Source organism: Miniopterus schreibersii, assembly GCF_964146895.1.
Source record: "Miniopterus schreibersii genome assembly, chromosome: 13".
Classification (NCBI taxonomy): domain Eukaryota; kingdom Metazoa; phylum Chordata; class Mammalia; order Chiroptera; family Miniopteridae; genus Miniopterus; species Miniopterus schreibersii.
The window spans coordinates 53,430,319-53,456,431 of NC_138113.1; the positions used below are offsets into that span (position 1 = coordinate 53,430,319).

At 42.0% G+C, this 26,113-nt stretch overlaps 1 protein-coding gene across 2 annotated transcripts; it reads left to right on the forward strand.

Moving 5' to 3' along the window:
- MRPS5 (mitochondrial ribosomal protein S5) lies at positions 1 to 26,113 on the forward strand. Of its 2 annotated transcripts, none has more exons than XM_081156260.1 (12): positions 1 to 263; positions 2,722 to 2,802; positions 7,953 to 8,090; positions 11,743 to 11,868; positions 13,388 to 13,621; positions 15,165 to 15,199; positions 16,612 to 16,702; positions 19,467 to 19,513; positions 20,234 to 20,291; positions 20,565 to 20,627; positions 22,961 to 23,097; positions 25,738 to 26,113. In XM_081156260.1, the coding sequence occupies exons 1-12, from the start codon at positions 206 to 208 to the stop codon at positions 25,960 to 25,962; spliced, it is 1,293 nt and encodes a 430-aa protein (XP_081012386.1). In that variant the 5' UTR covers positions 1 to 205; the 3' UTR covers positions 25,963 to 26,113. The 2 variants fall into 2 exon arrangements, with proteins under 2 accessions (XP_081012386.1, XP_081012387.1); XM_081156261.1 differs by lacking the exon at positions 1 to 263 and adding an exon at positions 320 to 466.

Below are 26,113 nucleotides of genomic sequence, written 5' to 3' on the forward strand. Positions count from 1 at the left end.
GGACCCTGCGAGGCTGTCCGCAGCTGCGCCGGACTTGCTGCACCCAGTGCAAATTCAGACACTCTCCCACCCTGGGCTGCGCTCCGGGGCGGCCGTCTGGCCTCGGGAATTACGCCCCGGGGAGCAGAGGCCGGCCGGGCGACGAGCTGCAGTCCGGCAGTTGGTGGGGAGGGCTGCCTGGACGAGGCGCCGTGGGGGCTGCACCATGGCGGCAGCGGTGCGCGCGGCGGGCTGCCTCCCTGCGCTGTGCGGCGCGTCGGCGGGTGAGAGCGGGGACGCGGAGCCGGGGTGCGAGCGGCGCGGGGGCGGGGGCGGGGGCGGGGGCGGGGGGCTTGCCCGGGCGGAGAGAAGAGAGGAGCCGCGCGCGGACCCCGGGCCCCTCACACCCGGCTCCGTCCCGCCTGGATCCGCTGTGTGACCTTGCGGGCGCCCTCGCCCTCTCTGGGTCGCAGGATCAGCCTGTAAAGTGAGGAGGACTGGACACGAGGGCTGGACGCGGTTCAGCAGACCGCTCGTGCGTGCTGGGCAGAGAGGGGCCGGGAATCGCTAGCAAGTGTGGCGGGCGCGACCCACGGGTTCATTCGGTGATGTGGACGCGGGTTCGAGGTGGATGGCGGCCGGCAAAGCTTAAGGGAGAGAGGCCTCCCTGCAGCTCGAGTCGCATGGAGTGGATTAGGGTCAGTCGTGTTAGATTCTGGGCTGGTCAATGCCATTATTAAAAAGAGGGGTATTTCGCACCGGCCGGTTTGGCTTGGTGGTTAGAGCGTGGGCCCACGCACCAAAGGGTCGCGGGTTCGATTGCTGGTCAAGGGCTTGTACCTGGGTTGCAGGTTCGATCCCCGGCTCGGATTGGGGCGCCTGCTGGAGGCAACCAGTCTCTCGCATGGATGTGCCTTTCTCCTCCTCTCTCTCCTCCCCTACCCCCGCCCTTCCACGCTCTAAAAGAATCAATGGGAAAAATATCCTTCTGAGGATTAACAAAATAGGGGGGAAAAAGGATATTTCGAATGTCAGTTTTGCTGTCGCCCCCCCACCCCCAGACCTGTCCACGCCGGTTGGCCGTTAGCAGCTATCATTTAGCAGTGCGTGAGGGCTCTCATCTCTCCGCGTCCTTGACAACTTTTGTTGTCGGTCCTTTTGATTATGTAGTAGTCATCTTAGTGAGTCTGAAGTGGGATCACACTCTGATTTTGATTTGCATTTTTTGATGGCTAGTGGGTATCTTTTCTTACTGCTTATTGGCCATTTGTATACAGTCTTTGGAGAAATGTCCATTTAAATCTTAGCCCTTTTTTAAATTGGGCAGTCTTTTTTATTAGTGAATTGTAGGAGTCCTTTATATTTTCTAGATGCAAGTTTCGTGTCAGATATGTGATTTGTAGAAAATGTCTCCCAGCCCAGCCTGTGTGGATCAATGGTTGAGCATTCACAGAAGAACCAGGAGATCAGGGTTGGATTCCTGGTCAGGGCATATGCTCGGGTTGTGGGCTGGATCCCCAGTAGGGGGCGTGTAGGAGGCAGTGGGTCAATGATTCTCTCTCATTGAAGTTTCTATCTCTGTCTCGTCCTTTCCTCTCTCTGAAATGAATATAGTTTTAAAAATGTCTCCCATTGTGTGTGTTGCTTTTCATTTTCTTGATAGTGTCCTTTGAAACATAAAGGTTTTAAATTTAGATGAAATCTGATTTACCTATTTTTTGTTTTTATTGCTTATGCCGTTTGTGTCATATCTACGAAACCATTGCCAAATCCAAGGCCATGATGATTTAACCTTATGTTTTTTCTGAGTTTTTTAGCTTTTGCTCTTACCTTTAGGTCTTTAATCCATTTGGAGTTAACTTTTATATATGATGTAAAGTAGGGCTCTGACTTGATTCTCTTCTATATGGGTATTTAGTTGTTACGGCACCACTTGTTGAAAGAATTATTCCCTCCCCACTAATATGCCTTAGCAGCACCCTTTTCAAAAGTCAGTTGCTGGCAAATGTCAGACCCTTTTGTGAAGCACTGTAGTTTATGAAGTGGTACACAGTACAGCTACAGCCTGGTGCTTCAGGGGCTGGAGAGGGGAGCAGAGTGCTGGGGGAGCATTGCGGGAATCAGGGAGGCTTCACCAAGAAGTGCTCTTTCAGACAAACCAGAGAACATGTCAGAGACAAAACGATGGAAGAGCAGAGTGTGTTCAAGACTATGAGTCTGGTGTGGCTAGAAGGAGATGAGGCTGATGTGGAAGATTGGGGCCAAGTTGCAGCCCTGTAGGCCATGCTGAGGAGTTTTGGCTTTGTTCTGCAAGCAATAGGGAGCTAAAGAGTGGTGTATCGGGACTGTGAAGGGACCAGACCTGTTATTTTAGGCCTGCCTGTCAGCAGATGGTGAATTACAGAGGAAGCAGTGAGACCTACTAGGAGACTTGTTATTTACCATGTGGCTGGGGGATGATGAGGCTTGAACTAAGAAGGGGCAGTGAGATAATAGGAGGGTTCAGCTGGCAGGTGGATCAGTTTTTCAGGAGAATTTATAGGGCTTGGTAGCTGGTTGGATGTGAGAATGAAGGAGATGTGATATGATGTGACTTGAGCAAGTGGTCATGGAGCCCAGAAATTACTCATTTACTTGTCTTGGTTCTTTTATTCTATAGATATTAAATATGGGCTTTACTGTTTTTAAAGTTCCTTTTCATGTAAAAATATATCTTAAAAAATATTTTTAAATAATTTACAGGTCACTTATGGTCCAGGCAGCTTTACCTAAACACCTTTCCAACAGCTTCCAGTTTGGCATTGAAGACTGTTCTCAGCAATGGTGAGATTCATTTCTTTAACTATCTTCTAAGATCTAATGTTAGAGTACTGCATGTGGTTTTTAGAAATGTCAGTGAACAAAGCACACTCTTTATAGTGGAAATGCATAGAATCTAAAGAGTATTATTTATTAATTTATTTTTTTATCACCCTTTATTCTCTCTATGCCCTCTTCACTCCCACTGCAATCACCACACTGTTGTCCGTGTCTATGAGTTCTCTCTCTTTTTTTTTCCTTTTTTGCTCAATCCCCTCACCCTCCCCCAACACACACACACACACACACACACACACACACACACACACCCCACCCCCCCCCCCACCAGAGCTGTCTGTCTGCTCTCTATCTATGAGTCTGTCTTTGTTTTGCTTGGTAGTTCAGTTTGTTCATTAGATTCCACATATGAGTGAAATCATACGGTATTTGTCTTTCTCTGGCTTATTTCACTTAGCTAATGCTCTCCAGGTCCATCTGTGCTGTCAGAAAGGGTAAAATTTTCTTCCTTTTTACGGCAGAGTCATATTCCATTGTGTAAATGGACCACAGCTTTTTTATCACTCATCTACTGATGGGCTTTTGGGCTGCTTCCAAATCTTGGCTACTGTGAATAATGCTCTAATGAACGTAGGGGTGCATGTGTTCTTTCAAATTAGTGTTTGGGATTTCTTCAGATAAATTCTCAGAAGTGGAATTACTCGGTCATAAGGCAGTTCCATTTTTAATTTTTTGAGATAACTCCACGCGGCTTTCCACAGTTGCTGCACCAGTCTGCATTCCCACCTACAGTGCATGAGGGTTCCCTTTTCCCCACATCCTCGCCAGCACTTGTTTGTTCATTTATTGATGATAGTCATTCTGACAAGTGTGAGGTGATAACTCACTGTGGTTTTAATTTGCATCTCTGATGATTAGCGACATTGAGCGTCTTTTCATATGTCCTTAGAGAGTATTACTGATGATTGTAGTTGTTATAGTTTAAGGCTTTAAAAATAGCTATACCAATGTCCACGTCCATGGGCCATGCCTATAAACATACAAGTTCCCTGATTAATCTCTCCCCACCCACACCCCCTCCCTGCCTTCCCTCTCAGATCCCTCAGTTTGTCCCAAGCTTCTGTGTCTCTGGATCCACTTTGTTCATCAGTTTATTTTGTTTATTATATTTCACATATAAGTGAGGTCATGTGGTACTTGTCCTTCTCCAACTGTCTCATTTCACTTAGCATAATGCTCTCTAGTTCCCTCCATGCTGTGCCAAAGGCCAAAAGGTCCTTCCTTTTCATAGCTGCATAGTACTCCGTGGTGTAAATGTGCCACAGCTTTTTTATCCACTCAAACTGAGTGATTTAATTGAGTGATAAGCCTGTGTGTCAGGCTTATAACATGTAGTCTTGGTTAATCCTCACACCAGTGTTTATGAGGAAGTTGTTATTCCCTTTTTACAGATGATGAAGTAACTCTGAGAGGCAGAGTGACTTGGACAAGTCATACAGACAGTAAATGACAGGACTGGGTCCTGAGCTGTCTGGATACCATGATGCTTCCTCCTAACAGTCTTTTAGGGGCCTCTGCTCCTTCACCAACATAGTACAGGGCTCTCTCTTCATTCACTCTCCAGAAAGGGAGGACACTAAGCTCTGCTGAGCCTGTGTTGTGCCTGTGGTCAGTTAAATTCTGCCTTTTCCATATGGACTGTGCTTAGGGCAGAATTGAAATCCCATTGTGTCTGAGTTTCGGGAAGTCTGTGCTGGGCTTTACTGTCGATATGTCTGAGTACCTTACTTGGGAGGTCCAGCAGAGGAATGTTCATTTGTTGGTTGGGTCATTCATTCATTCATAAGCACTCTGCCCTTTATCAGCCAGGCAGTGTCCCTGAACTGAGCTGATGTGAGGAAGGCCAGAGGGGAGCTCTCTTGGCTGAGGGGACAGCCCTGAGGAAGGCCCTGAGCGGGGAAGAAGGGTGACTGGCAGAACAACAGCACAATTCTCTGCTGCACCACTTTCTACCCTTTCAAACATGGGCAAATGTCACCCCTCAGACCCTCAGTTTCCACATCTGTAAAATAGGGACAGTAGTCCGTGTTTTGAAGATTGTTGTATTAGTTCTTAAAATATTATATTTTTACAGAACACTAAAAGGTTTATATCTCAATACCAGTTCCCTTTCCTACTCCTTCCCACCTTCCATCTTGTCAGATGCTTTCAATTCTTTCAGCTTTCTTCTGGTTATATTTCTAAATAGGTGGTATATATTGCTTTTGTCTCTGTTAACATTGTTATGCTAATTGAAGAGCTCTCTTCCACCTCCATCCCTGCTTTTCCCCAGGAGTTATTTGCACAATTTGGATGAACTCTGTGGATGGTATTTTCATTATTAAGGTTATGTGTATATTATTACAGCCGAGCTAGTTAGTATTCTGTTATTACATTTTCTTCAACAGTTTCTTTTTCCTAGAGTTAATGATTGCCTTGGCTAGTTAGTATTCTGTCATTACATTTTCTTCTTCAACAGTTTCTTTCTCCTAGAGTTAATGATTGTCTTGATTTTTAAAAGTTGCTCTCTCCCGGCCAGTGTTGGTCAGTGGTTGAGTGGCAACCCTTGAACCAGGAGGTCACGGTTCGATTCCCAGTCAGAGCACATGTCCAGGTTGCAGGCTAGATCTCCAGTAGGGGGCATGCAGGAGGCAGCTTACTGATGATTCTCTTTCATAATTGATGTTTCTATCTCTCCCTCTCCCTTTGTCCCTCTGAAATCAATAAAAAAAAAAACACCAAATTTTTAAAAAATTTGCTCTAAAAACATTTAAAAAAAATTTTTTAAGTTGCTCTGTTTCCTTTGTACCTATTGCAATATTTTTCTAAATGCTGCAATAGATTTGTCAGAAACGTAGCCATAATTTTTCTGAAATCTCTCAAATATCATTAGTTAACCAGTTTGATTTAAAAGAGGAGGTTTAATTAGAAGGAAGAAATTCTTCATGGTGAAAACTATTAGAAAATGAAGTGAGAATTTCAGGAACAGAGTCTGTGTCTTTGAAGACGTCCACTTACAGGGACTTCCTGGGCATGGCTGTCTGTAGACTCCATGGTGGCTGTTCCTGAGACAGGAATGTCATGGTTTGAAATTAATAAGAATTCAGAGGATCAGAGCAAAAGTGATCATTGGTTATCAGTGGATAATTACCTGTAACTGAGTTTCAGAATGTGACTTGCAGGAGCTGCTGCTGTCTCCTGTTTTAAAAATCACAACACAATCTAAGTAAACTTAGTTGTAGCAATTGTTTTAAAAGAGATTATTTCTGCCCGGCCAGGCATGGCTCAGTGGTTGAGCATCGACCTAGGATCCAGGAGATCCCCGTTTGATTCCTAGTCAGCGCACATGCCCAGGTTGTGGGCTCCATCCCCAGTAGGGGGCGTGCAGAAGGCAGCTGATCAATGATGACTCTCCCATCATTGATGTTTCTATCTCTATCTCTCGCTCTCCCTCTCCCTTCCTCTCTCTGAAATCAATAAAGATATATATTTTTTAAAAAAAGATTATTTCTAAACTCTAAAAATCAACTTATTTCTACTTTTGACAATTGGACCTTTTTGGGCTAAGTACATTATTAGCTATGAATAGTATTCCAATCTTTCAAAAAAATTAAAGTATTCTAAATCTGATGGTAGTGATTTTTACACTCAAAGTATATCAGGTATATCAGAGATTGTAGTATTAAATGCTGCAAGGTGAAATTCATGTGCAGTTGATATTTTGTTGTAGATTGAAGAAGTTACAAGGAAAGCTAAAATGTGTCCCAGCAGAATGAGGTTTGGAATGATCATTGAAGCCCTGAATTTATTTAACATGAAAAACCAGTATTTTCTATTTACTTTTTATTTGAGTAATTCACTAAGTGAGCTACCTCACAGTGTCATCTGAGCCAATTTCCACCCTCATGCCATTGAGTACTTCATCTGGGATTGAAATTGGTGTTTAACTGTCATGTACTAACTTGTCTCATGACTTTTGGCAAATCCCTAACCTTGTAGGCCTAAGTATTTTGTGAAACAAAGGGGTTGGGTAAAATGATTTTTAATTATTAACAGAGATTATTTATTTTTTTCAATATCTGTTTACAGTGGAGATATTTTGACAACATATTGCCGTTATTTAGTATCAGTTTTCCTCACATGCTCAATCAGATTCTTCCTGTTGCCACTAAGATCATTTCTGGTGTTTGGCCTTGTGGGACAGGCAGTTGTTACCTATTCCTATTTATAGCTTCTCAGAGACTGGAGGATAGCTGCTGTCACTCATTGGCTTCCTGTTGGTCAAGCCCAGTACCCTTAAATGACCCTTTTCCTCTCGAGAGCTCATTTCTCTTGTAGTCACTAGGCTCCCCACTGAGATGCAAAAGCTCAAGCATGTACACTTTTTTCCAGTATTTCCATTTCCCTGAGTTCGCTGGTTTCCCTCACCCCTGCCATCTTCCTCACAGGACACCACCATCCATGGCATTGATAAAATGACTGCCTCTAAGACATGGCTGTTTAAAAACACTTTTTAAAGTAATACATATATATATGGTTAAAACATTCCAAAAAAGGCAGTCTCTCATCTCCAACCCCAAATATATCCATTTTCTTCCCCTGAGGCAACCACTGTTTCCAATTTCTTGTATATGCTTCTGGAGTTAGTCTGTAAAGTGAATTCACACCCACTCCTCATTTTTTAAACAAGAGGGGTAGGATGCTCTAACACTGTTTTGGACCTTACTCTTCTAACCAGGTCTTTGCTTTCCCCGTGGGTCTTTCCGTTGTCCGGCTGCACGCAGCAGAGGGCGCCATTTGCTGGGAATAGATTGCAGGGAGCATGGGGTCCTGTCCTGCAGTGTAGCAACCCTGCTGTGGGCAGGTCGCTTCCTTCATTAGACAGCCCCATCCTTTGTGTGAATGAACTGTAACTCTAACTAGAATGGCCATTTCGTTTATCAGTCCAATGTTTTATTTTAGTTTTAAAAGAAATACTGTTCTCAAAATATGATTCTTAAAAGTTCAGGATTTTAATGACTTATTTTTATTAGGAACAATTAATTATTTGGTACTGGCAATGTTTCTTCACAGCTGTGGAGCATCTAACTCAAAAGTTTTATTCCATCTACCTACAGGCCCTTTGTTACCTCCAGGAACCAGAGACGATTGTCATTTCAGCAGCTTGACCCGTGCACTGCAGACACAATGCTGGATTTCTTCTCCTCACAACTTGATGAGCCAACAGTATAGATCCTATAGTTTCTTCACTAAATGTACGTAGACTGGCCACAAACCTCCCATTTCATGAAACAGGAAAATGAAAGGTGCTTTTCTATCTTAATTTTTCTTCTTCCTTAAATGAATTAACACTTTAGTGATTAGTATGTGATGTACTATTAAAATAAAAATGTTCCTTGCCCTGGCTAGTGTTCCTCAGTAGTTAGAGCATTGGCCTACAGACCAAAAGGTCTTGGGTTTGATTCCCCATCAAGGGCACGTACCTGGGTTGTAGGTTCATTCCCTGGCCCTAGTTGGGGTGCTTTCAGGAGGCAACCAATTGATGTGTCTCTCTCACATCCATGTTTCTCTTTCTCTCTCTCTCTCTCTCCGCCTTCCCCTCTCTCTCTCCCCCACCCCTTGCCTCCCTTCTACTCTCTCTAAAAAATTAATGGAAAAAATATCCTCGGGTGAGGATTAACCAAAAAAAAAGCTCCTTCATGTACCTTGTAGAATTATCTCACACGCTGCTAGTCGTATTTGTATTATACTTTGGGGACTACTAGTTTACTTTAATGCCTTATTTGGGTCACTTGAGGCTGATTTAGATTCACACCAAGAATATACTCAAGAGTCTGTTTCCAGTTGTGCTTTAGTCGAGATAGGACATCTAATCAGGAGAAGTTTATTTTAAGTAGACATTTTGTTAACACAGCTCCTACTTATGATAGAATTTGAACTGAACTCTGAACTGAAATAAATGGAGATTGAAGTTACAACTCAGCATTAGGCAAATTTTAAAAAATTAGAATTATAAAGCCAATTTATTTTAAACTATTTGGCAAATACAGAAAGTCAAAAAAGGAAAACACCTACAACCCTACTGCCCTGAAATCCTGGGTTTGCCATCTTTTCATGCAGCGATATATTATACACTTTCTACATTGGTTCATAAACTCCCCCAGTGCCCTGTTATGACAGCTGAGTAGTTCACTGTGTGGGTGCAGTTCACTGTAACGTGGAGGTCTCCTGTAACTAGGTCACCTGTGTAGTGGTGCAGCAAAGAGGACCAGGTGGTAGGGATGTTGCAGGTAGCATAGGCTTCAATGAATCTGCAGATTTGGGTGCAAAGAGAAGAGAGGTGGATGGAGTTGGAGTCTCTTGGAGCCCCTAGCTCCAAGTGTTTCTCAGAGCTGACTTTGTACTTTGGGGACTATATGAGACTCAGAGGCCTTGGGAATTTTTTTAAAATGCTCTTTGCCCTGCCTTAAAAGGCCTCTAACTCCTCTTGTTCTGAGGTGCCTCTTGCCCTCTTAGGCCCCATTCCTGCACTGTTGTCTCACCTGCCCCTGACTCTGCATTAGCCTGTGTTCTTTCTCAGCTATGGGGCTCTGTGCCTTATGAGTTTATTGCTCCCCAGTCATATTGAGATTAGCTTCAAGGGTGCGAACTCAGCTGAAACTAGCATGGGGCTAGTTTTTGCTGTTTCAGTAGGAAATACTCTTTGATTTTCCAGATTTCCTCCAAGAAATAAAACATTTTTACAAAGTTCATTAAGATTTCCTAAGACTAGTGTATTTTATTTTACATAACTGTGGTAGTTAACAGGAGTATATATTAACCTACTTGTGCCCTTCCAGAAAATGACAGAAAGAGTTGAAATAATAGTAAGTCTATTCTAAATAGCATTTTAAGTTAATTAGACTCTTAGACCAGTATGTCCTGTGTTAAAATATTAAAATTTCTGTCAAAACAATTTAATTCAACTTGTAGCCATTAAAAAATTATGTTTGTGAATAATACTAAGAGTATGAGATAAAGCTCACAATATAATAAGTTAAAAAAACACAGGATACAAAATTGTGCATGTGTTGTAATTCCAGTTTTGTCTAAAACAAATACACACACACACAAGTATGCATGAGTGAATAAAGAAAAGATAGAATATACCTACTGATCTAACAGTGGTGATGGGATTCTGATTGTTTTTTATATTGTTCATACTGTGTATATTTTCCAAATTTAAAAAAAACTATTTCTGTTATAATCTTAAAAACAAATGAAAACCATTTTAAATAGCATAATGCCATTCAAAAGTTGACATAGGATTTGCTGTCTTTTTCAAAGGTAGTTAGAAATTTTATTTTCCCCTTACGTAAAAAAGATGAACTAAACTCTTTGGTCTTTTACATCTTTATCTCAATATCAAGTTATTTTTCAAATAGAATCCCTTTTAGTCTTAATGAGTCATTTGCTTCTTCTGATTCTAAGTAATTAAAAACTCTACCATTGATTGACCTCTTAATACGCCCCCATTAGAAATGCTCTCGTGATCTTTCAGGTTGGGGGGGCATTTGTAGGCACTACCATTTTTAAGCAGTCAGGAAAGAAAATCAAATGTTTAGAGTTTAGTCTGAGGCTGGTAATTTTATTTTGAGCCTGGTCTGCTTTTAAGTGGATCAGTGTCATCCTAAAGTTTGAGCTCAACCTAAACCCTTTGCTCTGACCAGGGATAAACAAGCAGCATGTGATGTGAAGTCTCACTTACTTTTAAGACCTTCAGTTATGGAGATCAGCTGTAATAATATGTGTGTATTTGGAAAAACGGTATACTGTGCAGGTTAAAGCACTTAACAGTATTATAAATGCAAAACATTTTTCCCTGTCCCTCTTATCCACCCTGAGGGTCAAGGTAAGGCTTTTCAGGAAACAGCAGGTAGAACTTTGAAACCTGAAGGGCCCACCAGAGAAGGAGGGCGAAGATGCTCACTTGTCTTTCAGGTATGTCAATACTTCAGGCAGGCAGCTATATGGAGCTCAGATTTTTGACTAATACAGCATTTGTGTGGCTTGATCCTTTGTTAAATAAATTGATAACGGAATGGAACCTGTGGTTATAAACTCAATTGGTGGTGCTGTGAAAGGCTGGAAGTCCTCGGGAAGAGAGAATTCAAATCTAATAAATGGTGTAGCTACACCAATAAAATTCAGAAGAATCTGAACATTCCACAAGTACAAAGGGGAAAATACTGATTGAAATGTGTGGTAGAAAAAGATTTTGGGATCCTAGAAATTCACAAGTGGAACTAAATCAGCAGTGTCAGAGTCTATACTTAAAGTAAAAGACAGGCATGATTTAGAAAGGACACTCACGTGCAGGTATTAACTGTCAAACCCCTGCTCACTTATTCTTCCCTGTATATGGATTAAACTTTAATTAGATTTGAAAGTGAGTCTGGGCATTTGATTTTGAAGGCTACATGGAGCTATTTAGATCATTCACAGAAAAATAAAGCAAAAAACCCAAATTATTAAGATTTTGTGGGTTCAGATTGACATGTCAATTCTTGTTTAGGCTAAAAAATCTGTATTTATGAAGGATAGTTATTGATTATCTCTGTGGTTGTAATGGAGGCAAGAGGGCAGGGAAGAGACCTGTGACAAAGTTGATAAAATGTCTGGGAAACAAACCTGCTGGAGAGTGGGATTTACATGTTGGCTGTCTTTTGTGGAGGAAGGCCATATTTGAAGGTAGTAGAATTGTCACCTCTTGTGCTTTCCAAATATAGCCACGTGATATGTGCAAAGAATGATTTAATTTTACTTTCATTGCTGTAATGATGCAGTGGTCTTCTGTCCTCTCTAGTCAATGGGAGACCATAGATCATTACTTAAAAATACAATGAATAAAAACCTGTTTCATTGCAGTGACAGCAGATGAGCTGTGGAAAGGTGCTTTAGCAGAGACTGGTGCTGGAGCAAGAAAAGGAAGAGGCAAGAGAACTAAGAGAAAGAGAAGAAAGGATTTGAACAGGGGTCAGGTCATTGGTGAAGGTAAGCTTAAAAAAACAGCTAAGGTGCTTTTTAAGGCTTTCCCCCAAATTTTATAGATATTTTTACAGTCTAAAAGCATTAAAACAATTCTCTTGAAGGGCATTAGGATCTGCTGCTTACCCCAGGATTCTAGGGGAGGAAAATTTCATAGAAAGGGATTCATTCATTCATTCGTTCGTTCAACAAGCCTTCAGTGTCGGTCTGGCATCTCCTTTGACAGTTCCCATCCTTAGCTTACGATTCAGGATAAAAGATGGAATAAATGGTGAGTTGGCAAACTCTCTGCAAAGAGCTAGATAGTAAATAGTTTCAGCTTTGTGAGCCACATGGTCTCTGTTAAAACCAGGGGCATAAAACAGTTTTTGACAATACATAATGAAATTGGTATAGTTCGTTCTAATAAAACTTTATTTACAGAAGCAAGTGGTGGGCTGGATTTGGCCCATGGCCTTTAGGTTTGCCAACCCCAGAACACATGATTATTTATTGAAGAATAAAAATAGTATGGTGTACTTCAGTTGGCATTTTGTACTGTGGTTGCTGACAAATTATCATTGATAGTAATAGCCTTTCATGCATGAAAAAAATACCTTCACTGTTCTAGTTACTGCATGTCTCCTTGGATGATCATCTCTGACTTACCGTGTATTTTATTTTTAACATTTAAAAAATTATAACCATCATATATGCATACTTCTCAGTAAAAACTTCAGACTGTAGGAGAAACTTAAGTCCTTCTGGTGCCTTTTGATACCCCCTTCCCAGTTGCCATCCTAAGGAAACCACTGATCTCATTTTGGTGTGTTTCCTTCTGGCATTTTTTAATGCTTTTATATACATAAAAACCCTAAAAGAAATATATATTTTCTTCTTTTTAAAAATAATTAAATTATATCATGTGCTACATAGTGTCTTATAATTCACCCTTTTCACTCAGATCTTGGAAATTGTTCCACATCAGAACCTATAGAACCACCTCATTATTTCAGCTTGGTGCAGAAGATTTCATAGATTGGCTATGCCATGGTTCATTTAACTCCTCCAATAGTGCTGGACACATAGCACATTTTTCCATTTTTTGCCTTTACAAATAGCTCTCCATGGACATCCTTGTCTAGGCACACATTTGCCTCCTACCTATGTGGGAGTATTTCTCTAGGCAAGGGGTGGGTAACATATAGCCCTGCCAAGGCAACTGCAGGGACTCAAAATTCAATAAATCTAGGAGCTTTTTTACATAGCTAATTTTTAAGTTGATAATTTTGTATGGCCAGTGAATGATGTTATAAATATCCAAATGGCCCTTGGCAGAAAAAAAAAGAAATCCATGAAGTGGAATTATTAGCTGTTAGGGTAGGCACATTGAACATTTTAGTGACTGTGCCAAGTGGTCTGCCGAGTGATTATGTTAGTTTAAACTCCTACCAGCAGTGCCATCTATGCACCCATTGCCTGGCATTTTAGCATTCAAGAAATGCTTTAAAGAAATTCTTATTCATGTATATTTTTAAACTTTCAGGGCGTAGTGGCTTCTTGTGGCCTGGTCTGAATGTCCCCCTTATGAGGGATGGCGCTGTGCAGACCATTGCCCAAAGAAGCAAGGAGGAGCAGCAGAAGGTGGAGGCCGACATGGTCCAGCAGAGAGAAGAGTGGGACCGCAAGAGGAAGATGAAGGTTAAGCGGGAGCGAGGCTGGAGTGGAAACTCGTGGGGAGGTGTCAGTCTTGGCCCCCCCGACCCTGGTCCCAATGGAGGTAGCAGAGTCCTGGTTTTGCTTACCTTTGTGACAGAGAGTACTTGCAGTTCTAGAATCCTTAATGTGACTTTATTTACTTGCCTGTTTAGATTGCTTGTTTCCAAAAAAGGACTTGAACATCATTGACAATAGCTTTACATTGTTATCCAGCTATATTTTGTGGAACATTAGAGGCCTGTAACCAAGAAGTACTCCACACGCAGGATGCAGAGCACTGGGTTCTGACATCGTTACTGTGCTTTAAACGTGGCAGTGTGCGTTACGGATCTACACGGCAGTTTCCAGCACAGTTGGGCACTGGGTGCCTGTGGAGCGGCGTGGCGTGGGCGTGCCGTTTCCGTAACAGGGTTTCCGTCCCAGAGGAGGAACAGATCGTTGTCATTAAGCCTCATAAAAGGCACATGTGAAAGGAAAATTGATAATCCTAATTAGGCCAAATTAGAAAACAAAGTCCTCCCTCCTCCCCACTCTGCCCCATGTGTGTAGAGGAAAATCATCTCAAATATTCATTCTTGAGGAGGTGAAGAAATAGCCAAGAGTGCAGCTGCTTGCTTAAGTTTGGCCTAAAGAGAAGAGCAGAGGTTGAGATGGAGAGACTGGCGAGCATGAGTAGAGCTGAACAGAATGCTTCAGTTGGGATGAGAAAGATGATATGGTAGGGACAGAAAAAAAAGATCAGCCAAGGCCCCAGTGGGGGCCAGATTCAGAGTAAAGAGAAGTGGGCTGCTCGGGACAGAGTCAGGTGAGCCTGTATTCACCAGAATATTTTGATGAAAAGTAGGGTATCTGGGGCTTTCTTCCAAATTATCCAGTGGGGTGGGAATTGAAGTTTAGAGGAGTAAAGACTAACATGAGTTGGTAATTGTTGAAGCTGACTAATGAGTACATAAGCTGTCATTCTGCTGTTCTTATTTGTATATGATTGAAATTGTCTATACTAAAAGGTTAAAGGAACATAGAGTATGTGAAGTGGCTGTGTGGTGAGTGGAGAGAGGCCTCACTAAAAGGACATGGAAGGCTGACCGGGAATGTTTAGGGGTCCGTGTGTGTGCTCTGCTTTGACTTCAGTGGCACCCAGCAGGCCAGGTGCAGCCAGGCAGCTGCACTGCTCCAGGCCTGGGCACTGCGGGGGAGAGAAAAGGGTGAGGGAGTCGAGGATATTCCCAGGGTCTGGGAGAAATGACAGGCTGCGGCATGTTGGCTGAGTGGGAGAGGCTGTGAAGACCAGTGGGGGTGAGAGAAGGGAAAGCAGTGGGTAAGAGCCCAGAGGTGCTGGGAAGCTCCTAGAACTGTCACTGGGGAGTCACTGAGTCAAGAGAGCTGGAGGGTAGGAGGATGCGGTCGAGGTGGCGGAGTTTATGAATTTCGTGGCGGAGCAGCGGTCGAGTGATGGTGGAGGATCAGAGCATGGCCTCTGAAGTGGCACCAAAAGACTCAAGTTTTCTCACATAAACATCGATAATCATGCCTGTGTTGAACATGCTTTCATACACTAATTGTATAGACACGTATCTGTATGCCTGTCTCTTTTCTTTCTGCAGAAACATATGATGATTTTGATACCAGGATACTTGAGGTAGGCATGCTGAATTCATTACCCATTTAAGCCTTTGGAGAAGTTGAGAAAGTTGGGGCAGGTGATGTGGGGATAGGGCAAGAGAACTGTGAGGAAAAGCCTTGATTGGTGACATTTTCTAAGACACAGAGCTGATTTGGGTAAGAAAATAATGAAACTTGAATTTCAGTCACTTGATACAGGTTCTCCTGACTATTCCTCTTTGGGGGGCTACCAGTTGAAGTTGCATAACAGGACAACTTTGGTGTTGATAACAGAACTTGATGATTACATTTAGATTTCCTCCTTCTAAAGCTAAAGTAGCATTAGCAATCTGTCCTCGAATTATGAGCTAGCCGAATCTGGCATCAGTTCAGGGAGCAGAGATTGCAGGAGCCATGGGGCAGGGCCGGGAAGCGTGGAGCTGCTGTGCATGTACAGCTCTTGATGGGAAATCACCCAGCAGGCCTTGGGAACTGAAGCCTGTGCCAGGTAAACTTCAGTCACTCTGCAGGGAGATCCCCAAAGTAGTCATCTTCCCTTGGAGGGGTGCTGCGGGGTTGTTAGTGTTAACTGCCTTATGGAGCAATCCTTTATTGAGTTTGTGATTGAATTTGTATGTTGTTTCTTCAATACCAGTTTATTATAGAATTTAAAATATGTTTATAAGCATTTAAGTCTTTGGGCCCCAGTGTATACCTTTTGGAACTTAATTCCTTTGAGAATTCTTGGTGTATGTGGGTGATTTCCTGTAAGGTGACCCACAGAAGTATACTCCAGCTCCCTTTTCCTGTAACCTCATTTTATGAGAAAGGGGCTGCAGTGTAGGCTGTTTAGTTAACAGTTTCCTGGTTCCTGGCCTTTTATATACATTAAAAAAAAAAAAAAAATGCAGGTTTTCCTGTAGTTCATAATAAGCAGGTATTTCCAAATTTTCTATTTTTAGGTGAACCTAATCCTTGGTGGAGAGATCCAGTTTTATGCTAATTCTTTCTATATATTGCATTTTGTTATTTCTAAATACACATTTTTTCGTATTTCCACATCTCTGATACTGGGATGTGTCTTATAGCCATCAGTTATAAACCATGTCAAAGTTTAATCAGCAACTTGAAATTTTCCTTTATATACATTTGTTAAAATGGGGTCCATTGAGTTGTGTAGTTTCAGATCCCTTTAAGTTACCTCAGCTGAACTGCTAATAACCCTGAGAAATAGGAGGAGAGAGTCTTATTTCCAGTTTCCTCCAGAAGAAACAGTCTAGGGAGAGGCTTTCTGTGGAGGAAGTTTGCTGTTTGTGCTCGTGGACTAGAGGATGGCGTGTCTCTGTTCACAAGTGTGCGTGTGTGTGTGCACGTGTAAGGAGGCCGCTGCAGTTCCCTACTTCAGAGTTTTCTTAAGGTGTAATATTTATGAAACATCTTGTCTTTTAGGTAAGAAATGTTTTCAATATGACAGCAAAAGAGGGAAGAAAGAAATCGGTCCGTGTTCTGGTCGTCGTGGGGAATGGCAAAGGAGCCGCAGGTGAATGAGGTGTAGTGACACTCGAGGTGCTGGTGGCGGAGGTGGGGATAGGTGTGGCCTGCATGTGGCTTTGAGTCATGGTTCATGCTGCTGGCCAGGCTTTTTCTACTGAGAAATGAAACCTTTTAGGGTTCGGGCTCGCAAACCTTGTGGTCAACCCATGAAATCACTTAAAGGGAAAAGAAAGAATAGCTCTCGCATCCCTTTGCTGTGAGGAGCAATGGGTATATTTTAAAAAATATGTTTTCATTGATGTTAGAGTGAGAGGAAGGGAGAGGGAGAGAGAGAGAAACATCAGTGTGAGAGGAATATTGATGGGGTGTCTCCTGCACACCCTGTACTGGGGATCGAGCCCAACACCCAGGCATGTGCCCTGACCAGGAATTGAATCTGTGACCTTTGGTTCACAGGATGACACTCAGCCAACTGAGCCACACCAGCCAGGTCTCCGATGGGTATTTAAAAACACTATTGTGTTATTTATGATAGTGAAAAGTGAGAGGGAAGAAACGACTGCATGTTCACCAGTAGGGACATACTTACAAAAAGCATACAGCCATACGTCTAATGTTCTGTAGCCACTGAAGAGTTATGGGAACTTACAAAATAATACTAAGTTAAAAAAAACAAAAAACTTCAGATAAGACCAAATATAATCCCAATTTTTGTTTTTTTTTTAAAAGTATCATAGGAATGTACACTTAATCTATATGATCCTATTAACCAATGTCACCCCAATAAATTTTTTACTTAAATTTTTTTTTAAAGTATGTTTATATGCAAATAAAAGACTGGAACGATATACACCAAAAAGGTTAATAACTTTTACTCTAATTCATAAGTTTGCCACTCATTTAATTTTTCTTATTTTCTATAAAGTTTCCATAGTGAATGTCTACTTTTGAAATGTGTACCTGAATGTGTAAGGGAAAGAAAACTGCCTATTTAACCACATTGACACTTTTAAAACAAGTCATACAAATGGATAGTACGTTGCCAAAGGAAACCAATCTCTTTTTCTTAATTTTTTAAAAAATATGTTCCTATTGATTTCAGAAAGAGGAGGGGAGAGGGAGAGAAAGAGAGAAACATCAATGATGAGAGTTGATCGGCTGCCTCCTGCACACCCCGCACTGGGGATTCAGCCTGAAACCCAGGCATGTGCCCTGACTGGGAATCGAACCGCAGTCTCCTGATTCATGGGTCAGTGCTCAACCACTGAGCCATGCTGGCTGGGCAGGAAACCAATCTTAACAAATATTTTTTGTATCTTTCCAGAAATTCTTTATTCATGTATCTTTTTTTAAATTTATGCAAAGGGATCATAGTATATCCATAATGTACCTAACTTTTCTCACTTAGCATTACCCTGAGATTTTCCTGTATTAGCAAAAAACAGATTCCCCCTTATTCTTTGTACTGATTGCATAGTGATCCACTGTGTGGGTAAATGTAACTTTTGTTACCTTTTCCCTATTGCTGAATATTTATGTTGTGTCCAATTTTGTAGTGTTTATTAAAAACAAAAACAAAAATAGCTGCTTATACATATAATTGGTCGTACTTTGGCAAGAATGTCAATAGGGAAAATTGCACTGAAATTGCTGCCTCAAAATTATATGCATTTTGAATGTTTGTTGCCAGAACCCTTCCCAAAGGCTGTTCAATTTATGTTCATCTGTACTCTCAGGCCCTTTCCAGCCCTGAATATAATCAAACGTGACTGGTTGTCAGTGTCATAGTGAGACTCTGTCTTCATTTCCATTCTTTAACCATGAGAGTTTGGACACCATTGTAGATGTTTATTGGCCATTGTTATTTCCTCTTTGGGGCCTGTCAGTTCATTTGCTTTGCCCGTCTTTCTGTTGGATGGTTCTCCTTATTGAGGGTATAGCTCTTTGTAGGGTAAGGACATTGGCCTATTGTCTATCATATATTTTGACTTCTTTTCTTTTTTCCACGTGTAAGTTTTAAATCCACAGAAGTTTTAAACCTTTATGTAGCAAGTTTGTCAGTCTTTTTTAACTTCTGGTTTTATTTCTGGATTTCTGGTTTTGTGCTTAGAAAACCTTCATTTGAAGGTTATAAATACATTTACTCATATTTTCCTATAGAGCTTGTGTGGCTTAAGTTGTATTTAAACTAGGAATTGGAATCCATTTGTCCCAGGTTCTCAGATGTCTTGCATCTCTCATGGAGCAGTGCTGTCTTATGTTACTTTTAATAATTGATGGTGACAGCAGACAGTGGAGGCATTCCTCGGAACTTGTGATAAACCTCACTTCATGGGGTCAAGCACTCGCAAATTCAAGAATCATTGATTTTATCTCCCAGTTCATTGAAATCTGAATTGCATTTGAAAGTTCTAGTGAAATCATGGTTTTACTCTATAGCAATCTATGTTTTCCCAACCTTTCCAGTTATTTTAATCTATTTTTTAAAATATTCAAAACCATGTACCTTATTAATTTAGGGCGTGGTTAGTTTTATTTTTTTAAGTGAGTATATTTAGTTTTATACAGAGATTTATAAAAGGTAATGTTATGGATTAGATATCCAAATGTACTATTTCCCAAATGCCCCAGAACAGACAAGCAAATCTCTAGCCTTCTGCTTTGGCACTCGTTTTAGATAGCAGGTTTTCTGCGGGTGGAGGAAAAATGAAGTGCTGTGAATTATTGTGGGAGCTGAAACTTGAAATGTGGTGAAAGGCATTATGTGCCAAATGTATGCCCTATTCACATTTTTGCTTTTTCTTTTAAAGGGTTTGCCATTGGAAAAGCCACTGAACGAATGGACGCTTTCAGAAAAGTATGTATATTTTCCTTAGTTGACAGTAGGAGATCAATAGGCTATGTGCTAGACACATTAGGAACCACATACAAAAATAAAATAGAATAGAATAAGACCCCTTCCCTCAGGCCTCCTGTCCGAGTTTCCATATCTCACAAAGAGCAGTTTCTGAAATACCTGTATGCTTTCCCATCGTTTTCATCAGACTTGTGATTGTTACCAAAATTGTGACAACTGAGAAAAAGTGTCTCACACAAAATGTTCAAGGATACTAAAGATTATTGTTAATTTTTTGAGGCTGTGATAGTGATATTGTGGTTAAGTTTTGTGTGTGTTTTTTAAATTAAATCCTTAGCGTTTAGAGGTATATACTGAAATTGTTGTGTAAGTTTGAAATTTTCTGTAATAAAATATGTTATGAGAGGTTTTTTTGTTAAGCTTCACCCAAGGATATTTTTTCCGTTGATTTTTAGACAGTGGAAGGGAGGGAGCGAGGTCCGGGTAGGGGGAAGACATCAATGAGAGAGGACACATCCATCGGTTGCCTCCCGCATGTGCCCCTACTGGGGCTGGGACCGAACCTACAACCCAGGTACTTGCCCTTGACCGGGAATCGAACCCTTTCGTGCATGGACCAGTGCTCTAACCACCTGCCAGGGCGAGAGGTATTTTTTTGAAATCTCTGAGAAAATGTAAATTCCAGCAATAGAGTTAAGAAGAATATTTTTCATCTTTCAGGCAAAGAACAGAGCAGTTCACTATTTGCATTATATAGAACGATATGAAGACCATACAAGTGAGTGTTAATCTTTTTAAAATCTGCAGGGTTGTGCTTGCTCATTATATGCGGCACCATATCTCTTTGGTAACTTTTTCTCTGCTTGTTGCTACGTTCTTACAATAAACAAAATGTAGAAGCAAACTTTCTCTCCTGAGAAGGTGGCGATGGGTAAATCAGACTCTGTCACTCATCCTTGGCTGCTTATGGTCGTATTAGATGCTCTGTAGTATTTGAAAGGGCGTTAAGCTGCACACCTAACTTTGCTTATCTTTATGTTTTCCCCTCCAGTATTCCATGATATCTCTTTGAGGTTTAAAAGGACACATATCAAGATGAAGAAACAACCCAGAGGTAACTAAAAAACTCTTACAATTTTTTGAAGAGAGAGCAGAGCAGTTATAGTTCAGTTTTGCTCACTTTTACTTGAGCTCATTTTGAAGATGCCAAACAGAAACACCTAAGTTAGGTTTTAAGAAGTCGGAATAATTTTTATATCTAAATGATTTTTGAAACACTGCCCCACCCTGGCCAGTGTGGCTCGGTTGGTTGGAGTGTCGCCTCATACACCAGGGGGTGGCGGGTTTGATTTCATCAGGGTGCATGCAGGAGGTAACTGATTGAGGTCTCTCTCTTCCTCTCCCTCTCTCTCCCTCCCCCTCCCCAAATCAATACAAAAAAGAAAGAAAGACTGTCCCAATTTTACTTGTTGAAGTTAGCATTTTTTATTTTCTCTGTCTTCTAGTCCGTTTTATTTTTCACGTTTCTATATAGTTTAACCTATTTCCTGTGCATTGGGGTTAAATATTCTAATTTTGAAGCTAAAACAGTATGATACATTATAGATAGCTTTTCCTAAAGTATGTTCCTGTGTGTCCCTATTTCTGTGAGAGGATATTAATTTCAAAAAGAATGCCAAGTAGAAAACTGGATTCAGGAAAGTAAAAAAGATGTTTGTGTATCTGTGAATGTTGAAGTCTTTAAGGCATTGCTGTAAATGTGCATCTTCAGGGGGATGAAGAAGCCACCTTCCCAGGCTTCAACCATGGGCACTTCTGCCTTGGCTGTAGGACAGTATCCGCTTCCGCACATAGCACTACAAAGCATTTCCTGTACCCCACACAGGTGAATTTAGCTTTTATTAAACAAATTTTTTTTTCTTCTATCCAAGTGTGTACAGTAAGCCGTCACTTAACATTGTTGCTAGGTTCTGCAAAACAGTGGCTACTGTTGAGGGAGCGTCTCATGTGGTCCAGGTGCTGTGCAGCCTGCACGCCCTCCGTCGAGTGCTCCCCATCACGCCCCGGTCATCCAGCAAGCAGAGCAGGGCCCTCCAAACATCTGCCTCGCACGCCCTTGCATGTGCACCTCTCCAGATGTGTGTGCATCTATATACATCAGTGTACACATGCACTGTTCACACATGGACACGTTCTGTGTGTGTGCAACTCCACACAAAAGAACAACCACCCTTTGTTAGCCTGTCGTTAGCCACCCTCTGAAGCCCTCAGTTCTCAAATGACCTGGCACAGCTACAGAGCCTGCAATATATTTCCCTTTCAAATAGGAAGGACAGTTCTAGGTAAGAATATAGTCTTTACATGCATATATGGAATCACCAAGAAAAATGCAGCACCTTAAAGTGAGTGGAGAGATTGCTGAGCTTCATGTCTGGCTAGTCAAAGGTTAACATCTAAACTTGGGGCTCTTTTCTCTCATTCTCACCTGCATTTGCCAGGTACTGATCTAGGCTCTGGGAACTCAGCAGTAACCATATCCACCTCTCATGGAGCCCACATTCTACTGGGGGGAACATCGGATAGGCTCTGCTGAGGCCTGAAATGGCAGTCAGGATGCCGGTGTGGGGCATTCTGGCCTTGGGAAGGAGGGGCGAGATCCTCAGTCTTGTGGTTAAAGAAGACCTCTCTGAGGATGAGGTATTTGAGTGAGACCTTGAAGGTGAGAAGTAGCCATACAGGGAGAGCAGGCACAGAAACACAAGTTCAAAGTTCCCCAAGTGGGAAGCCAGCAGCAGGAGGGCGGAGTCTCTGCATGAGGTCATCGAGACTCAGGTCACAGAGGGCTTTGTGGGGGTGGAGTTCTTTATTTTTATTTTATTTTATTTTATTTTTTATTTTATTTTATTTTTTATTTTATTCAGAGGACAGTGGGAAGTGAGGGCTTTAAAGAGGAAGTGATGTGTTTGGTTTGTGGTTTTCAAGCTCCGCCTGGAGAAGGTATAAGTAGACCTGAGTAGGGCATGTGGCTGGAGGGCAGGCCAGCAGGGAGGTGAGGACAGGCGGAGAACGTCCAGGGAGAGTCTTACAAAGCCAGTCTTCCCAGGAGGGGAAAGTGGCCACCTCTGCTCAGGGCAGCTGAGCAACCTAGGGCACATGTGTTCCTCCATCCTGAGTTCTTAGCAGGATGCCAGGAACTTTCAGGCAGCTCAGTCAATCTTCATAACAGCCCTGGTTTTTTGCCTATTTGCTCAAGACATTTATATTATTTCTTTTAATTCAAATAACATCTCACTTAAATAAGGGTCATCAGGGAAGTTAAGTAAGTTGTCAAAGGTCACCCAGCTGGAAAGTGATGAAGCCAGGCTGTGATCCATTGTCTTCTAAACCCAGAGCCTGAAACTGTGTGAAAACCAGCAGGTGACTGACTGCGATTCTCCCCTTTTCTAGGCTACGGTCTCCACTGCCACCGGGCCATCATCACCATCTGCCGTCTCATTGGCATCAAAGACATGTACGCCAAGGTCTCGGGGTCCATGAACATGCTCAACCTCACCCGGGGCCTCTTCCAGGGGCTCTCTCGCCAGGTAACCATGCCCGGGTCTGAATCAGAAGTTCTGCTTACATTTTAGTTGTGTGCATTGACCACCATTTCCTGGAGCCTCCTGAGGACACGGGTTCTGTGCTGTTTAATTGGGTAGTTCATCCAACTGAAGACTTAGTTCATGAAGATAACCTTTAAAAAAATACTTCATGTGTGTTTTGAACTTTCAAAATTAAGTATTTTTAAAAGCCAGTAATTACAATCTGTGTTTTATTATGAAAAGAATACATGCTTGTTCTAAATCTCCAACAATAGAGAAAGTAAAAGAGAAAGTGCATTTCCTAATTTAGACCTTTCCACTGGGACTGGGGTGAAGCCTTTCACCCCTTTCCACTCACACTCACTAGAGCTGTCTTTAGGGGAAGCAGTGTCCATCGTCCCTGTGTAGGTCGTTCAGACAGATCCTGACTTACGAAGAGCCATGAGCACTAACATGCCAGGTTATCTCTCTACTCAGCTGGGAGCCCTGGGCCGCTCCCACCTGCGCCCTCATCCCGGTGGGGTCACAGTCACAGTCACAGTCACAGTCACTGCTCCCAGTAGAGAGGAAGGGCTGAGTGCCCCTTGAAAGGATGGGTAGAACTTAGCAGAGCCAGGTTTAAGAGACTCCCTTTTTCTGGCCTCGGTTTGTTGAGGATTTTGACAGGCTTCCTTACAGGGAGTTTGATGGCTGTTTTTTAACAAAGTGATCTATGGAATCATTGTAGCTCTCTCTGCTTAAAATAGGAAAATTAATTTTTTTAAAAAAAAGCTTTGGCCCTGGCTGGTTTGGCTCAGTAGTTAAAAGAGCATTGGCCTGTGGACTCAAGGGTCCTGGGTTCAATTCCAGCCAAGGGCATGTACCTCGGTTGTAGGCTCTATCCCCGACCTTGGATGGGATACGTGTGGGAGACAGCCAATCGATGTGTCTCTCTCACATCTGTTTTTCTCTCCCTCTCTCCATCTCTCCCTCTCTCCCTCTCTGTCTCTGTCTCTCTCTTCCCCCCCCCCCCTTCTACTCTCTCAAAAGCAATGGGGGAAAAATATCCTCAGGTGAGGATTTAAAAGAAAAAAGAAAATACTTTGTTGCCTTGGCCAGTGTGGTTCAGTGGTTAGAGTGTCAGCCTGTACACCGAAGGGTAGTAGCTTCAATTCCTGGTCAAGGGCACATACCTGGGTTGTAGGTTCACTCCTCGCCCCCTTGGGGCGCATGCGGGAAGCAACCAGTCGATGTGTTTCTCTCACATCAATGTTTCTCTCTTCTCACCCCCTTTCTTCCACTGTCTCGGAAAAGCAATAGAAAAATATCTGCATATTTTTCCAGGATTAACAAAAAAAAAAGAAAAAGCTTTGTTTAAAAGATTTTTTGAACAGCTGTGTGTGTGTACTATCCAAAACATAGTTCAAAAATACTTCTAAATTTAAACTTATTGTTAGAGGTTTAATTACTTGATGTGACAAGATTGGTGTTACATAGCTCATATTTATGATCAAGTACACTTGTTCACTTATGTGATGTTTTTGTTTTATGTTAGTATTTTGAATCTTCTAGTGTAATTACTATATATCAAACCATCTCAGATATCATCAGTTATTAAAAGGTTGCATTATTTAATGTGCTACTCATGAGAAAAAGCCCCACCAATTTAAGTAGCATGTTATTGATTAACGAAATTATTTCGTTTTTATGAAACAGCTCTTTTCTAATTTCAAACATATGTAGAATTAGAGAGAATACTACAAGGTGGACAGAGCCTGAAAACATGAGATTGAACAATCAGGTATTTTAGTAAACCATCCATCCACTAAATTAATTTTCCTGTTTCCAGACTTTGATGGCTGCCTTCTGCCATGAGACCCCTGGTGCTCTCCTCCATGTCAGCAGGAGCACCTCGTGGTCAGCTTTGTTTCTCAGTACCATCCCTACCCAGCTCCAGTTATTTTGAACCAAAACTCAGACATCATTTTATTTCATCCATAAATATGTATCTCTGAAAGATAAGGATTTGAAACTACCCCCCAGTACTATTTATTATCTTACTTAAAGAATTAACAGGAATTTAATATTACCACACATCTCATTAGTGTGCATAGAAATGTCCATTTGTCAATGAAAAAAATTTTTTTATGCAATTTGTTTGAATCAGGTTGCAGATGGGTCAATACATTGTAAGTTTTGGTGTCTTTTAAGTCACTTTTAATGTATAGGTTCCCCTCTTTTTTTCTTGCATTTGTTTTATAGAAGAAACCAGGCTGTTTGTCCTGTGGTTTCCAGTCTGGTGCTGACTACATGTGGATCCTTCACTTCTTCTCTCCCTGTGTGTCCTGTGAATTGGGAGTTAGACTGGGGCTTGATGAGATTCAGATTGATTTTGGGCACAGTATGGCACATGATTGCCAGGGCTTGGAAGGCCAGAGACCAGAGGCCAAGGCCTTTCCTCCATCCCAGTTGGAGGTGGGGAGGAGGGGCTGAGATTATCCCACTTAGAACAGGTCACCCCAGAACCAGCTGAAAGGGTATTTAAATCCCCTGAGTGGCAGTGTTGTTACTGCCGACTTCCCTCTGGCTGAAGGCTGTTCCTGCCTTTGAATTACAGATGTGCCTCACAGACCTAACTGCTCTTCTCCATTTGGTCTTGCTCAGGAAACCCACCAAAAGCTGGCTGATAAGAAGAGCCTCCACGTTGTGGAGTTCCGGGAGGAATGCGGTCCTCTGCCCATCGTGGTCGCCTCGCCCCAGGGTGCCTTGAGAAAGGATCCAGAGCCAGAAGATGAGGTTCCGGACACCAAACTGGACTGGGAGGATGTGAAGGTGGCCCAGGGAATGAAGCGCTCCGCATGGTCAGGTTTAAAGAGAGCTGCCACCTGAGCGTCCCTCAGCCTCATCCACAGTGTCGGTCAGGTCAGCGCCTGGAGGAGACTCAGCTCTCACACCTTGGAAAGCCAGGTTTTTTGTTTTGTTTTAAGGGGAAAGATCAATCTTAACTCCTTTATTTACAAATAAATAATTATAGTTTTAA

Bases quoted from the DNA above. Each gene is read 5' to 3' on its own strand.
- MRPS5 (XM_081156260.1), top strand. From the start codon at position 206: ATGGCGGCAGCGGTGCGCGCGGCGGGCTGCCTCCCTGCGCTGTGCGGC. The intron at 11,869-13,387 runs GTAAGCTTAAAA...TTAAACTTTCAG, and splicing joins GGGTCAGGTCATTGGTGAAG to GGCGTAGTGGCTTCTTGTGG. The intron at 15,200-16,611 runs GTAGGCATGCTG...CTTGTCTTTTAG, and splicing joins TTGATACCAGGATACTTGAG to GTAAGAAATGTTTTCAATAT.